General features: G+C 43.8%; 1 protein-coding gene across 1 annotated transcript in view; it reads left to right on the top strand.

Annotated features, from left to right (window-relative positions):
* The window catches only part of LOC124795728 (vegetative cell wall protein gp1-like), a 598,084-nt gene that overhangs the window by 568,244 nt on the left and 11,982 nt on the right, over window positions 1–17,858 (top strand). The window contains exon 7 of the mRNA XM_047259811.1: window positions 5,817–6,115. Coding sequence (XP_047115767.1) covers window positions 5,817–6,115 — 299 coding nt within the window. The remainder of the gene's footprint in view (window positions 1–5,816; window positions 6,116–17,858) is intronic.

Raw genomic sequence — 17,858 nt, 5'->3', positions numbered from 1 at the left:
ATTTTTCTTGAAGTTCGAGGCTTTATTGCGGAGAACTTACAAAAAAATTGGGGTTCGAAGTATTGGCAGTCGCTGGCCACTACTTTCTCCCACCTTTCGGGTAGCATACGAATCCCATTGTGGAGGAAAAACTAGGCATCGTTTGACAAGATCCATGAATTGATCCAGTTTTACACTTGTTCATGTGACTTGAAGTGCTAGTCATCCAGGTCGCGTTCCAGTGATCGAAAAAGGTGGTAGTCAGAGAGAGCAATGTCTGGAGAATACGATGGATGGGTAGAGCTTATAATTTCAACATTTCCAAAAGTGTTTTGATGGTTTTTGCAACATTTAATCGAGGATTGCCATGCTGCCCGATCACCTTTTCATATCTATCGCTGTTTTGTGGCCGTTCGTCTTTCAGTGCTTGCCTCAAACGCATCAATTGGTTTCGGTAACAATCTCCTGTGATTGTTTCCGTCAGTTTCAGCAGCTTGGAAAGCCTTCTGTCGTCCACTGCCATTCCTGGCGTCGACCTCAGAATCACCATTCTTGAAACGATGAAACCATACCCTACACGTTCTTTCACTAACAGGTACATCTACATCTACATAGATACTCCGCAAGCCACCGTGCGGTGCGTGGTGGAGTGTGCCCTCTACCACTGTTTGTCATTTCCTTTCCTGTTCCACTCGCAAATGGATCGAGGGAAAAATGACTATCTGTACACCTCCGGATGAGCCATGATTTCTCGTGTCTTATCTTCGTGGTCCTTAAGAGCAGTATATGTTGGCGGCAAAAGAATCGTTAGGCAGTCAGCTTCAGATGCCGGTTCTTTAAATTTTATCAATAGTGTTTCTCGAAAAGAACGTCGCCTTCCCTCCAGGGATTCCTATTTAAACTCCCGAAGCATCTCCGTAACACTTGCGTGTTGTTGGAACCTTTCTTTCTTTTTTGCTACTGCCTTTATCCCGCATTGTGCGCAGGGTCGGCAGGGTTAAGTACGGAATTGGCATGGTTAATTTTAAGGGGTGGCCGGATGCCCTTACTGCCGCCACCCCACACCCCACGGGACGTTAGGAGTGTACCCCAGCTGTCTGCGTCTAGTGTAAATCGTGAAATAGTGTGAATGGGTTTCAGATGTCTGCGAGTCGTGTAACTGAGGCGGGACGTGGGGACCAGCCCGGTATTCGTCTAGTAGGATGTGGAAAACCGCCTAAAAATTACATCCAGGCAGGCCGGCACACTGGCCCTCGTCGCTTGTCCGCCGGGCGGATTCGATCCGGGGCCGGCGCGCCTACCCGAGTCCAGGAAGCAGCGCGTTAGCGCTCTCGGCTACCCTGGCGGGTGCGTGTTGCTCGAACCTACCGATAACAAATGTATCTGCCTGCCTCTGAATTGCTTCGATGTCTTCCCTCTATCCGACCTGCTACGGATCCCAAAAACTCGAATATTACTCCAGAATAGGTCGCACCAGTATCCTGTACAAGTGAACCACTCTTTCCTAAAATTCTCCCAATAAACCGAAGTCGGCCAATCGCCTTCTCTACCACGGTTCTCGCATGCTCGTTCCACCTCATATCTCTTTGCAACGTTACGCCTAGATACTTAAACGACTTGACTGTGTCAAGTAGGACACTACTAATTTTGCATCCGAACATTACAGGTTTCATCTTGCTACTCATCCGTATTAATTTACGTTTTTCCACATTTAGGGCTAGCTGCCGTTCATCACACCAACTGGAAATTTTGTCTAAGTCGTCTTGTATCTTCCTACAGTCACTCAACTTCGACACTTACCGGACACCATGGCGTCATCAGAAAATAACCGCAGATTGCTGCCCACCCTGTGTCTCATGTCACTTATGTATATGGAGAACAGCGGCCCCATCACACTTCCCTGGAGCACTCCTGACGATACCTTATCCCTGATGAACACTCGCCGTCGATGACCATAGGACCATTTTATGAGCCTCAGCCGCAGATTTCTTCATGTCAGAGCGGAAAATTAAAACTTCCCGCAAATGACGAGAATTGGAATCTTAAGCTGACGTGTTTAGTCAAGAATAAGTTTATGATGAAATCACAAATCGACTAATATTTTGATGGCATTATGTTTACCCTTGCCTAAACTTATTATATGACACTTACGACCTACCACCTGCACAACCACCTGTTGCTACTGTCATCTATTGCAAAACGGCGAAAGCATAGTTGTAGAAATAATAACAAAACGAAAATTTCATAAATGATGTTTTTAATATTAAGAAAGTTTCATAAGAGTGTTCCTCCTAGAAGTCAAAATATAGACATTAGCTATTTGAAGTGCACAGGTGGATACATAATGCGAGTGAATCTCTGGTACCAGATACGCGCAATTTTTTGCTCCATTCGAGCTTTTAGGCACATACTGCGGAATATTCTCGAACTCAGATCCCTCCGCGTGCAGTGAAAGTATTGCTCCATGGGTTAAGAGCAGATGCAGTGACAAACTGACACGCTACATTTATCCTCTGGCAGTCTTCACGTGTCCAACACGACGGCGCAGCAGGCTGCGCTTAAGCGCTTTGTCACACATTATCATAAACAAATGGCCGGCCACAGGCTGGCGGCTGCATTAGACCGCTGCGCAAACAGGCGCCTCGGCCCGCTCATTGTGCGAGTAATGGCCACTTGCGCACGAACTCACTCAGAGGCCGTCGGCTTTCAAGTCGCACCGCCAACGAGCTGTACTAGGTAACACTTGGCTTCGGTTATCCAGTTCAGTCAAAGCTCAAAAAAAATCGGAGGAGTATGCCCGTCTGGTAGTGAGGGCAGCATTGTGTAGTGGTGAATTTCACCAGGAAACAGGCGGAGTTATTCTTGTAGTTAAGGTAACTGAAACCTTGAGTCTTAAATATGACTGTCTTCAAGTTCTTGTTATTTTGCTCCCACAGAAAAATGTTGCTCGTTAAGCACTCACAAAATATACCGTTGTCCCTTTGCGCCTACCATTAACGGAGTTCTCCATGTAAAATTATCTCGGTGAGTATCCCTTTAGCTTCGGTCGAAATGGAGGCAAAATGTCGGCCGAAGGTCTCGAAAGTATCGGTTTGTTCATTAGAATAAAATGACACGAAATTTGGAGGCTGTAAAGAGATGATAAATGTAGAGGAGGGAGGGCAAAATACTTCAGTTCCAATTAAGATGTCTTCTTTATGTCAGAAAGCGTTTGCAGTCGCTGATTTTGTTCGGCAGCAAAAGTACTTATTTCATGTTCAGCACTCAGCGTTTCTGTTTCGCGTTATCGATTTGCCCCACAGTATCTGAACATTGTCCAGAAACGGTCCCCAGTGTAGCACCAAGTGAGTGGACACAAGACGCACATATTTACTATTTTCTTCCCTGATTGCGACAACGTAGGATCTCCAGACCTGCCAAATCTGTGCTGGCAGTACATTAGCGATATGTTAAGAGCTCAGTCATCTCTTAGTGTGGAGGATTTCTCTGATGCGGTGTGTTTATCCAGATATTTCCTTCTCCTTTACGTTGTTGGTTGTGAAGTTGCCATTCTTTATAAACAGTCCTATTCCAGATTTACTCGACAGCAACTACTTGCTTCAGACTACCGTTGATTTCTGTGATACACACACACGACCATACCATCGATCTGTCAGGTCTCGGTGTAGCTACTCCCGGAAGAGATGGCGGAAAATGAACACCCATTGAATCAGGAACTAGTAGTCGAAAGTGGGTAGTTTAATGTGTGCTGTGACAGGACTCTCTCACAAATATAGTTCAAATATACATCCTTTATAAACACTGTGAAACAATTTTCTTTTTGGACTGTAACTCCAGATCCAAGGACAGATTTCTCGAGTATACATATTCGTACAGTGTGTCTGTTAACTTCTGTCAGAAATGTAATTTCGCTGCCACATCGGTAAGATAATATTGCTTCATAGTTCGTAATTATTGACTGTCGATAACCTTCATATATCCAGTAAGAATGTTTCAACCTGCATCGCAGTGTACACTGATATGATACTTCAAGGCAAATTAAAACTGTCCCTGTGGACAACCTGTCCTCGCACGATGCTCGTCGTTTTCGTAATTTCTGTTTCCGATGTTCCTATGACCGGTATCGACCAAGGGAGTGCACCAAATGATCTTGAAAAAAAAACTTAAGAATAAAATATAAGAATTTGAAACGTCCCGATAAACTTCTTAAGTTATTTGATTTTCAAACAGATAAGCAAAACTCAACGTACACAGACATTTCTCTCTTTACCTAATCTGACATTTTTAGCGCAACACAATCTGACTTTCAATAATCCCAACAAAAGAATGACCCTGACTATCAATAACCTATACCTTTCATGAATCACCTCACAAAAACCTTCGTTGCTCGAACTACTGCAATACAGCGAGCGCCAATACTGGCAGCTAAATAAAAGATTCTAACTATTGAAGGCACTAACTGCTGATAGGCATAGTTAGCAAATGAAAGATTTTGATAGAGAACAAACAATGTATTTACCTTAATAGTGTTCAAAAGTCATAATATATGTATCAGTTCATGACATCCGGTCTTACAAATTTACTCTTCCTGACGTACAGACGTCCAGATCATCCGCTCTCAAAACTCTGCCATTTCTCTCCCCACATCCACCACTGCTGGCGGCTCACCTCCAACTGCGCAACGCTACGCGCTGTTCACATCCAACTGCCCAACACTACAATAGCAAATATTCCAACAATGCAAACCAGCTACACGCTGCACACAGCACAGTCAGTGATTTTCATAGAGAGGGCTACGTGGCGTTACCAACATAAAAACCTAAACAGCCTACTTACAAATTAAAAATAATATCAAAATATGAGAATTTATAAGATTGTAACTCCTCAAAATGCCATACGCTCATATATTATATGGTTCAAATGGCGCTAAGCACTATGGGACTTAACATCTGAGGTCTTCAGTCCCTTAGACTTAGAACTACTTAAACCTAACTAACCTAAGGACATCACACACATCCATGCCCGAGGCAGGATTCGAACCTGCGACCCTAGCAGCAGCGCGGCTCCGGACTGAAGCGCCTAGAAACGCTCAGCTACAGCGGCCGGCTGATATGCTATAAAAAATGTGTATGACACAGTGAAATCCAGCTGTAATTTTACAATTAATAGAACGTCTTTGTGTCCCCTAACTTGATAAGAAACATTCGTGTAGTAACCTCCTACGGACATGAGTAGATAAATGAAAAAATCAAAATTAAAATAAAATAAATAAAAACAGTTTTCGGGTTTCGACGACGGAGCCCAAAAGTGAGGCTGCGACGGTACCTATTGTGCAACCACTTCGGCTGAGATTATCGCGCTCTAAAAAGGAATGTAAGTTATGTCGAGAACTTGGAGACCCGTTTCCCCGAAACGGTCGAGTATTTACAGATAAGCAGAGACTCGTGTTGGCTTGTTTTGACTCCTCTTCCACTGAGCGAATTTTCTGGAAAATCAGGTTATGGCACTTGTCGTGTTCTCCTGCTGAGTCGGGCATCTGCTGACCTCAGCATTATGTGACTGTTCCACAGTCTCAAATACTTGAAGGTTGTGACTGAAAACTGCTTGCGTTATTGTCACCTTGCGACGACATCTGCAGGTGTATCCCGAACGCCAAAGTGTCGAGTCGAACCAACATCACCCATTCGCGTATTTTCACGCGTTCACCAACTGCGATCAGCCAGTGACACGTGCATATTCCAACAGCGTCAACTTCAAAGTTTCGCCGTAAACAGCATATGCGTCCGGATTTTGAGGCAACTAATTGAAAATTGAGCGTGCGTTTTCGTGTTTAATAGCCGGCAGCGAGAAGCCCTTGGAAGGAGGCGGGCGCGCCGGATGTGCAGAAGGCAAGGCAAGGCAAGGCGAGGCGAGCCCGCCCCGGCGCAGCGGTCGCGTGACGGGCCAGCCACATGGCGTGCTTCCTGGACGCCGCACTTGTTTGGCTCAATTACCCTCATCATGCAGCGCGGCCCTTACGTAAACAAAGACGGCGGCGGCGGGCTGGGTGACATCCACTGCGCGGGGCTTGACGGGAGTCAGATTACAGCGCTCAATCTGAGCATTTTTAAGATCTATTTTCAGACCGCCGCTTTACGTGAGCAGTGTCGAGCTCAGTCTGGTTGTGGGTGTTGGCGGCAAACTGGGTCCGTACGAACTATTGTTTTCCATTCGTTTGCCCATGGCTTCGTGCCTCACTTAAATCCGTGGTAACATCAGATGGAGGAGCCCTGCCGTAACTTTGATGACAACGAGAGGGCGGGGAGCGCAGTGGGCACTTTTAATGAATTGGTCGTTTTCTCTCTCATTTTTTATTTTTACTTGTACATCTGTGAGAAAGGTGCAGGATCGCTGGGCAGTGACATTTAATAGCACGTTATCCATAAACAGAGGAAAGAATAGTTTTAAAAGTAGATGTGAATTGACAAACTGCCTATTGGCTTCTGTCTCGGGTTCTTCGGCCGACGTTCATCTAATGATTTTACTGACGTTTCGCCAGCACGAGTGGTTGGCATTGTCAAAGCTTCACCCTCCATTGCTGGTGGTGAACTGCAGCCGACTTTTTTTTTTTTTTTTTTTCGAGGGGGCAGAGCGTGCTGTTTTAGGACTTGCTATATGCCTTTTTCAGCTATAGGTTTTAACACTTTATTTTTAAACAATTATTGAATTTCTCTTGCTACATAGTGCAAGTTTTCATTAGGTCATCAACAATTACAATGATATAATATTACAATACAGTTTTTTTTCCTTCAAGTATTCTTACAATGCAATTCGTTCTTTTCCATGTATAGTTCGTAATTATAGATATTTTATAATACAGGGTAATTTCTTATGTTACTATACATGTACATATATTTTACAGTTTTTTTATTTTTAATTTTTTAACGTTGTAAGCTATGTGGAGAGCATAACATGGGGAACTGATGTCATCAATAGAAATAGTAATAACAATGATAGTAATAAGAGAATTTTTTTCTCCATTTTGCTAATTAGAGTGCAGAGCGAGGGAGGGGGAGTAGAGGGAGTCGGGATTTTATTTGGTGTCTTTTGGTGGGTCTCCTGTAGACCATGTTCTTGTGTGCATGGTAGTGTTTGTGTTTTATTCGTGTGTTCTTTCGTCTAGGTGTGGGAGGATGCTGGTATTTGTTGTTAGTGGTGGTAGGATGGGGGCGAGATCGGGGTGTGTCTTTGCTGTGTTGTGTGCGATTGTGTGGGAGGGTGTTGTGTATTTAAATTTAGGTTTCCTGTGTGTTCTTTGGTTGACTGTGGTAATGTCTTCCATGTCCGGTCTTTTGTTTAGGATATGGTTTCCGTATCTGGCTCTCATTTTCGCTAATCTGGTTTGTAGTGGCTCCATTCTGGTTGTCTCATAGACTTCGTTGCTGCATGTTATATATGGTAACCTTGCGATACGTCGTAGGAGTCTGCCTTCCGTGCTAACAGCTCGCGGCCACAGACTATATGTACCTGGCACGCCAACGTCCGAAGGCTTCTCCGCGGTCATTTGCGGTGCGGTTCTCCTCTTGCTACCTGCGACGGTCGTTCGCTGCAGTACGGGAAGCCAGGATCCGTTTACCTTAAGGCTTTCCTCTTTCTTGTTGAAACTGTTCGCGTGTTTTTGTGTTCTGCCACGGACGATTTCTCCACTTGCCCCAACCTGCAATGTCGCTTATGCTCTTTGATCCTGGTGTTAATTGATCGTCCAGGCCTATTCTGTCCGTTACTGTGGGAATGTATGGCAGAAAGGCCGTACCCGACATTTCTTTTTCTGATTCCTTACTTCGCCGAGTGTTTGGCTCTGTTACACTTCTAATATAATTTGTGGGCTACCCATTGCTCCTCAGAACACTTTCCAAGTGTTGCATTTCTCGTCTAAGGCCGAGACAGAAGCCAATAGTTTGTCAACAAGTGGCCACGAAAGCCTTAAAAATTTTGTAGATGTGAATTATGTCTTCTTTGAATTAAATGTTCTAATGGTGTTATTCAACACTTTTTCACTCATTCCCGTTGGTCAGCGTGCTCTTCGGGTAAATAATCAAAACCTTTCCCACGACATGGTCGCCTAATTTAATTAACCGACACTGACAAATTACCTGTTGGCTTCCGTCTCGGATTCCTCGGCAGACGTCTGACGATTTTTCTGACGTTTCGCCAACGGGAGTGGCGATGCCAAAGTTTCACTCTCCATTGCTGGTGGTGGACTACCACTAGCAATCGGAGGGTGAAGCTTTGGAAATGCCAGCCACTCCTGCTGGGGAAACGTCAGAAAAATTATCGGACAGACGCTGTCCGAAGAACACGAGGCAGAAACCAACATGCAATTTATCAACAAATGGCCACGAAAGCCTTAACAGTTTCGTAATATCGACGCTGTTATTTATTCCTGACTGGTTCATAATTTCACTTACAGCATTAGCCTTTAAGTTCGTAAATTCTGCGTTCATCTTCACAGACCTTCATGTAATTCAGAAATGTCTGTCAATTACTGCAAGTCAATTTCAAATGATCTTATTCTCGAACAGACTGCTGTTAATGGTATGAGTTTTCTAAAAAAGGACAGAAAACAGTAAAAAGCGCGCAATGCGGATATATTCGAGCTGCAGCATTGGAGCACCGCCAATCTGCACCGGTTGTTTCCTCTGGCGCGCTGTGGTCGCAGCAACAGATGTTGGGTACGTCCGAGCCTCTTGTGCGAGGACACGGTCGCGTTGGCCAGTAAACCCACGCCTTCTTCAGATGCGCTATTGTTATATCTGCTCGCAACAGACGGCGTCTTTTCCCAATATGCATCCCTTTGGACCACAGAGTTCCAATAAAAAGTCATGTCCTGTGAATGACCAAAAAAGTTTTAGATTGTATAGTCACCGTTTTCGACCATCACACGTCAAAAAGTGCCATCTGGACCACGATATGCATCAGAAAGTCTCAAATAACATCCACTGTAACTGTTTTCATTTTATTTCCACCGCAAAATTGCTAGAAACGAACCCTACACTAAAATTCCGTTGTTGCTTGGTTTGTTAACATGACGAATGCCAATGCATATGCCAAAGTTGCTCTCAAGATCAACGAGAATCACACCTGTCGCATTGGTGCACTGTCTCAGCGCAAGACTGTCACCGAATAAAGCTTTATTTGCATATCTCCGCTCCCTCCTCCACATATGTAATGTGGTTTGCTTGTAGGCGTTCTGGGATAGGCTGAAAGAACATCGCTTTCAACATAAGAGACTTCTCTCGTCAGTAATCCTATTGCTGACAGTTTTACATTCTTCAACCGGCAAAATCGGACCTCTGTCTTCATATAATGGTTGTACTGAGTGAAACTGCTGCAAATAATGCACTTACTTGGGAGTTTAATGAAATACTCTCTTAGAAAAGCTAAACAAATATTCAGGCAGATCTCGATAAGATTTGAAAGTCGTGCAAAGATAAGCAAATTGATTACATCAGGGATGTCCAACCTTTTAGCTTACCTAGGCCACAATGGAACAAGACGAGTATTTTTGGGCCGCACATAATATATTAAACACTTCAATGACTGCTTTTAAAAAGACAAAAAAAATCGGGGTGGACCAACGAAGCAATAGCATCGTATAGCTGGAGTTTCAATTTGAAAATATTCAACTTACCATAACTTGGAATTTGATGGATTTGTTTTTCCCAATCGTGTTATAGATGCTCACTTCTTGGTGGTCCGCGAGCCGCGGAGTGGACACCCTTGCTTCAAATGGTCACAACTGTAAAGCTGTGCGATTCACAATGCTCAAAACCATAGTAACCTACTGTTGTTTTAATGTCAGTGAGTTATAACTGGAATTAGACAAATGACATAAACCCATGGGTACAATAAATTGTGGGAATATGAAATGGAAATTCACGTAGGCTTAATCGTAGATAACGTAACTGGTGGACAAGAAATGCAGCCAGCCAACAAAGGAAAATGGCTGTAAGTCACTCGTTCGACGTGGCCAAGAACGTTGCTCAAGTGTGTGGAACCCACACCAAATGGCCGGCCGCTGTGGCCGAGCGGTTATAGACGCTCCAGTCCGGAACCTTGCTGCTGCTACGGTCGCAGTTTCGAATCCTGCCTTGGGCGTGGATGTGTGTTAGTTAGTTAGGTTAGGCTTAAGTGGTTCTAAGTCTAGGGGACTGATGACCTCAGATGTTTAGTCCATTTGGTATGGTTCAAATTGCTCTAAGCACTATGGGACTTAAGTACACAAACAAGGGCAGCACGGATGGTGACAGATTTGTCTGACCCACGGTAGAGTGTTACATTTAATCGGGACCACGGAGACACGGTCAGACTAAACGACGCGCCCACAAAGGCGTTTAAGAAGCAGTTCTCCCCGCACTCTATGGAATTGGTAGAATCATCCGTCACACATTTCACAGTTGTTTGCAGAATATGGATGTGGATGTAGATCTCCCAGCATCAATCAAGTGCAATCTGAACTTTTGTACATTTCAGTTCCTACTTAGCTCTTGTGTTTTGTGTATTATGCCCGTCCCATTGAACTTGTGTGAGTTACTGAATAACGGTTATTTTTGTGGTTTGTACGAGTTACAGAAATCAGACTGTGTTTATTGGAGCCTTGCTCTTTTTCTACCACAGTGAAACTTTGCTCTCGCGAGGCACAGGATTTTACAGCCGCGTGCCGTCGCACAACGTGCAAGCAAGCGCTGGTCGCCCAGTAGGCAGTAGTAAGGTCGCCTGCTGACGTTAAGAACGCTAATGGCCGGTCGGCCGGGGTCACGGCCCAGCATTAAGTGTCCGCTGTTACGGTGCCAGCCATCGGTAGCTGGCGCGCATTAATAAAGACGTTAACCAGCCACAAACGCACTTATGTTTCTGTCGCCGAGGTTGTTGATTTTGAATTAGCAGTATAGTATGTGTCCAGTACATGAAATCTAAGTGGAAATTACAAGGAAGGCGCCGAAGAGGGTATTGTTTAACACGTTGAATGTTCGTCGGTAGAGTTAGGGGACCCCGTATACCGAGGAAAGTGGTGGTTAAAGAACAGATTTCTGCGGTTCCCTCTGCTCCAGTGCAGACACTGTGAACTTCTTCGTGCTTCCAGTTTCTAGTTATGGATGAGTGGATAAATGTAAAATGTAACCTATAAGAAAGAGAAAAGAAACTGGTGGTATCTGATAAGATTAGTGGTAAAAAGTTAGAGTACGTCACATCGGATAAATATTTAGGACAATGCTTACAGCTGCATCTACATCTACGTGATTACTCCGCTATTCACAATAAAGTGACTGGCAGAGGGTTCACTGAACCACCTTCAAGCTGTCTCTCTACCGTTCCACTCTCGAACGGCACGCGGGAAAAACGAGCACTTAAATTTTTCCGTGCGAGCCCTGATTTCTCTTATTTTATCGTGATGATCATTTATCCCTATGTAAGTGGGTGTCAACAGAATGTTTTCGCAATCGGAGGAGAAAACTGGTGATTGAAATTTCGTGAGAAGATCCCGCAGCGACGAAAAACGCATTTGTTTTAATGATTGCCACACCAATTCACGTATCATGTCTATCTATCTGCCCTATTTCGCGATAATACAAAACGAGCTGCCCTTTTTTGTACTTGTTCGATTTCATCAGGCAGTCCCACATGATGCGGATCCCACACCGCACAGCAATACTCCAGAATTGGGCGGACAAGCGTGGTTTAAGTAGCCTCTTTAGTAGGCCTGTTGCACCTTCTAAGTGTTCTGCCTATGAATTGCAGTCTTTGGTTTGCTCTACCCACAATATTATCAATGTGATCGATCCAATTTAGGTTATTTGTAATTGTAATCCCTTTGTATTTAGTTGAATCTACAGCCTTCAGATTTGTGTGACTTACCGTGTAATCGAAATTTAGCCGATTTCTTTTAGTACTCATGTGAATAACTTCGCACTTTTCCTTATTCAGGGCCAACTGCCACTTTTCGCACCATAGGCATAATATGAAATGGGACGATTACGTGGAGTCAGTATTTGTAAACTCTGTTAGGTAAATTTAGAGAACAAGTATTCTAGGAAGACTTTGCGACACTTACGCTGCCACCATCCAATATCTCGCTTAGGGATCTTGAGAATAAGATAGATGTTAGGGCCCCTACACAAGCATATATACATTCTTCCCTTGCATGGTACTTAGCTGGAATAGGGTAGCACGTTGATAGCACTGGTACACTGTACCTTCCGCCGTGCACCGTCTAGTGGCTTACGAAGTATATATGTAGTTGTAGATATGTAACTGTCAGTGAGGCATATGGAGATTCCAAAAAACGAGGTAATTGTCAGATTGCACGTAACCAGTGGACGGCAACCTTTATACTGTATGCATCGAATGAGAACAGATCAATGTGCAATACCAATCTGGTGTGTGTGTGTGTGTGTGTGTGTGTGTGTGTGTGTGTGTGTGTGTGTGTGTGTGAGTGAGTGAGTGAGTGAGTGAGTGAGTGTGTGTGTGTGTGTGTGTGTGTGTGTGTGTGTATTTTTGTTTGTTTGTGTGCTGGCGTTTATCCAGTTGTGGAAATTAAACAACTACCCGAATTCTGCAAAGTTTCTACGTACGTTGCAGACAATTCCCAGAACTGGAACAAAATTGTAATCAGAAAGGAGAGAGACAGCTGTAGGAAGTTATACGCCTGTCAGCCTCCTTCTGATTGTATGTGATATTCACTAAAATTCTCACCAACAGCAGGTAAAAAAATAGTTTTTAATCAGCCTGGCTTTAAAAGCGGATGCAGCACAAGGGACGGAATCACTGAACGGAACAATGAGTATAAATTACCAGTTTACTTGGATCCGTACACTTCGAGAAAGCTTATGACACAGTTTCAACAAAATCTATTCTAGCTGTCCTTCAATAGGCGCTGATTCAAGGCACTGATTCAATCTGTGTGAAACGGAGTAAGTTTGAAATTAGATCTGAAAACTAATTATAATACGACCAAAATAATGCATCAGCAGTGAATCAAAAACAAAATAATTCGATGTTGAGGTGCTGTACCAATATAGTTGGAGGAGAGATTCTGCAGTGCTCTTCGGGTTCAGGGGAAATACCAAGTGGGCTGTCTTGTGCAAAACCACTGTGTCTGGGTGGATTGTGCATCTGCCTAGTGACTAGGAGACCATGGTACAAATTTTCATCCATCGCTTCAGTCTGCATATATACGTCATACATGTTTGAGACTTTCAAAGGTATGTGGAACAATACAGTTTCATTTAAAAATAAAATACTACAAATTATCACCGATGAAATAAGCAAACTAGTAAAAATGGACTGAAGTAGTTTTGGTAAACTAAACACTGCTTTCAGAACTATGCTGCCGATGTATCTTACAAGAAAAGTGTGAATTGACAATTTTAGTTTATGGTAGTGAGACATGAACTTACAATGCTAAACCCTTTCAAAAGTTGAGCGTGGTACAGCAAGTAATGGAGAGATGTACGGAGGGAAGTTCTAAGAGAGACAGGAAAATACATCAATATATCAGGGAGGAGATTGGAGTGCGACACGTAATCATGACAGAAAAACAAATGAAATGAAGCGGCTCACGATACGTAGCCAGGAGGTAGGACAGTAGAGGGATCTGTTCCATTGAAAGAGATTAAAAAAGATCGAGAGGACGATCTAATGCATGGCAGATAGATGAAATTAGAAAACATGTAGGAGCAGCATTGACGCTGTCTCTACATGCAACAATCTAGAGGCCGATATCCAGCAACGGCTGATGAAGATGATTGTGATAGTGTGGTCGAAACAACTGAAAACGTTTTCGTTGATATTCCGCGGCGAGTTCTCCCATACAGGAAACAGGAAGTGCCGTACAATATCTAGGAGTAACCATCCGGAGCTAATTAAAGTGGAATGACCACATCAACAAAAGAGCAGACAAATCTCGCTGAGATTCATTGGAAAAATCTTACGGATAATGTAATTCACCCACGAAAGAAGGGGCCAACAATCTGCTTGCTCGACTTACTCTCGAATGTTTGTCATTAATCTAGAACCCTTACCAAGCTGGAACAATAAAAATAGAAAGATCGAAAGAAGGGCGACGCGGTGCGAGAGCAGTATGGAGAAGCTCGACAAACTCCACTAGTAGATGCTAAAAGAGAGCGTTCGTTTGTGAATCACGGAGAGGTTTTATTGCTGAAATTTCGAGAGCGTACCTTCCAAGAAGAGACAAACAAGTACATTTCTCTTAAACTGACTAAAAATGCACGTAACAGGAAGCAGACAGCGGGACAAACCGGGACACTTCCCTGCAGCTTAAAAAGTGAATTAATTAATAGGAATATTTTCTCGGCTTTGTGATTACTACTGTCTGCAGCTATACCAAAAGTGATGAACCTCTGAAAGATCGTTGCTAAAGCTGATTTCACAGTTGCTGTTGATTTTGTTATGACCAACTTCATATTTTTTGCTGCTTTGGAATCGTTAAAAAGTGACCTTCTTCACGGTAAACAAAAACACCCTGAAGAAGGTCACTGTATAATTTTTTTTTGTGTTACGTATTGACAATGCGGTCACAAACCCAGAAAAATTTTATTGACTGTGACAATGGCGGCGGAGACCTACGTTTATGTTTAATTGAATTTGAAACAGCCGGCCGGTGTGGCAAAGCGGTTCTAGGCGCTACAGTCTTGAACAGTGCGACCGCTACGGTCGCAGGTTCGAATCCTGCCTCGGGCATGGATGTGTGTGATGTCCTTAGGTTAGTTAGGTTTAAGTAGTTCTAAGTTCTAGGGGACTGCTTTCGCCTTAGAAGTTAAGTCCCATAGTGCTCAGAGCCATTTGAATTTGAAACAGGATAAGTGTCCTTTTTCTTAATGCTTGTTGAGTACACGTTTGGTCTATGCTTTACGGTAGCTAAATGATCGTTAATACCTGTTCTTCGCTCATCTGCAGTGGAAACATAATACCAATTAAACATTCTGCTTCATAGTCACTTCTCCCTCCTTTTATGGAAACTCATTTTTCTGAATACTTTCCTTGGTATGAACACTTCCTCTTCGGCATTTATGAGTTAACTTGAAGCAGTCAAACACTTCAATAAGAAATTAACCGCAGTAACTCTCAGACAGAGAAATGGAAAACTACACCGTTGCGAAGCTTAAACTAAACCGAGATACGGTACAAAATGGAAAGTTAGCAACGTTACTTCGCAATAATACTCCTTAAGGAACTCAGCTGAGATAATAAAAACTTCCATTACATAGCTGAACAACTGCAGCTGAAATATAGATCGACGCAAGAATTTGGAGAAAAAGTAGACAGTGTGGGAATATTTCTCTGAAATCCGGTACAAACTAACGTCCCGAAAATACTCGTATTTTTCAGAACACTGATTTCATTAATCTGAAACCGGAACTGCCCGGAAAGCCGGGACATCCGGCAACCCTAATAGGGAAAGATATTACTTCCCCCAGACATGTCTCTTGGAATGATCACAAAGAGAAAATACGAAAATTTGAGCTGGTCTATCGACAGTCGGTTTCTCCAGGTGCCATACCAGAATCGAACAGGCAAGGGGGAAAAGAGTGTGGCCCCAGAGGTAGTTTCCGATTGCGGAGAACAGATATGGATTAACAGATCGGCATGCAGAGACAAAACAGCTTTTGTGTGGACGAATAACAAGGACTGGGCGGCAGGCGACCACGAAACAAGGCTAGTCATCACGTAAGTGGACTCGGAAGTAATATCTTTTCGTGGAAGTGGGCGATCGACCGTGGGGCAGCTTGCGTGAACATCGCACCACAGACGGGTTGGCGCCCCTCGCAATCCTCTCTGCGAAAGCAAATGTAATGGAAAGGGGCGGGGAGAGGGGGGGGGGAGAGGAGGGTTGTGAGAGGGGTGAAGGGGAGACGCCGTAATTAGGTCACGGATGCAAGGAGCAGATCACGTAATCCGCTCGCCTGTAATTGGAGGCGCAACTGGCTCTCGTTAGATAGCTCGCGTTAAATGGAAAAGAAACAGCCCGGTAATAGCCTGATAATTGCGTGCGATATTATAAAAGTGGCGGCCCGTGAAACGGGGGGCCCTATCATCATCTCGTAGCGGCCGACATTTCGTAACGGCCGCAGGCTGCAGCCGTGAGTGGCGCGTCCGTGACTTTACGACATTTAGGACGCTATTAAAAGGTCCCGGGTTCTACTCTAAAGACGTTACTTAAACTTGTAATTGCGCCCCGTATAAATTGTAAATTACCTGTTTTTTAGATCCAGTGGCGGTCGGCAACTGCTTATTAGCGGTCGCCGTGCGGCGGAGGAAAAATCGTACGAGAGTTTCGCTGCCGCACGGATAGAGTCATCGTCGCGGCGTGGGAAATGACGGGGCACGGCCGCTGTCGCGTCTGAAAGCGTGCGCAGCGTGATTAATGACGGCTCGCGGGTGCGTGTTAAGCGGCGGTCCATTTGTTTCGTGTTATTTGTGGCCCGGTCAGCGGTGACAGATGTTTTTGTTCCGCCGGCGCCTGCGCGCGTATGTAATCAGATCGTAATGCGTTCTTAGGGCGCGCATGAATATGGATGTAATTTGAATAACAACATACGGGCCCGTGGGTGTTCATTTTATGGTATTTTAATATTAGTAATAAATGCGAGGTTGTGAAACCGGACTAATTAAGTCGACTGGGCAATAGTTACATTTTGAGAAGCGGTGTCGAGTCATTTATTTTTGTCTGCCTGCATTGTTCACAATTTGTAGTTCAGAAAGGGCTCTTTTTTCTTTTTCTCTTTTGCTTTTCACCTTCCTTTTGTCTTATTTGCTTTTCTAAATTCAAATAAGCCAGGAAGCAGCTGTCCACGTGAATGTTTCTTGAATATTTTCCAGCGAGTGGTTTTGTTCAGCAGACGAATTTCTGATAATTTACCGTAACAGATGATCAGCACATGGTGGTTGCGCTTCTGCCTGATATTTGCCATGTTGTTGTTGTTGTTGTTGTTGTGGTCTTCAGTCCTGAGACTGGTTTCATGCAGCTCTCCATGCTACTCTATCCTGTGCAAGCTTCTTCATCTCCCAGTACCTACTGCAGCCTACATCCTTCTGAATCTGCTTAGTGTATTCATCTCTTGGTCTCCCTCTACCATTTTTACCCTCCACGAGGGTAAAATACTACCAATACTAAATTGGTGATCGCTCGATATCTCAGAACATGTCCTACCAACCGATTCCTTCTTCTAGTCAAGTTGTGCCACAAGCTCCTCTTCTCCCCAATTCTATTCAATACCTCCTCATTAGTTATGTGATCTACCCATCTAATCTTCAGCGTTCTTCTGTAGCACCACATTTCGAAAGCTTCTATTTTCGTCTTGTCTAAACTATTCAGTGTCTACGTTTCACTTCCATACATGGCTACACTCCATACAAATACTTTCAGAAACGACTTCCTGACATTTCAATCTATACTCGATTCTAACAAATTTTTCTTCTTCAGAAACGTTTTCCTTGCCATTGCCAGTCTACATTTTATATCCTCTCTACTTCGACCATCATCAGTTATTTTGCTCCCCAAATAGCAAAACTCCTTTACTACTTTAAGTATCTCATTTCCTAATCTAATGCCCTCAGCATCACCCGACTTAATTCGACTTCATTCCATTATCCTCCTGTTGCTTTTGTTGATCTTCATCTTATATCCTCCTTTCAAGACACTGTCCATTCCGTTCAACTGCTCTTCCAAGTCCTTTGCTGTCTCTGACAGAATTACAATGTCATCGGCGAACCTCAAAGTTATTATTTCTTCTCCATGGATTTTAATACCTACTCCAAACTTTTCTTTTGTTTCCTTTATTGCTTGTTCAGTATACAGATTGAATAACATCGGGGATAGG

Source organism: Schistocerca piceifrons, chromosome 4 (genome assembly GCF_021461385.2).
Source record: "Schistocerca piceifrons isolate TAMUIC-IGC-003096 chromosome 4, iqSchPice1.1, whole genome shotgun sequence".
Lineage (NCBI taxonomy): Eukaryota > Metazoa > Arthropoda > Insecta > Orthoptera > Acrididae > Schistocerca > Schistocerca piceifrons.
Note: the sequence above shows the minus strand (reverse complement) of the source record. Positions and strands in the feature narration are given on the sequence as shown.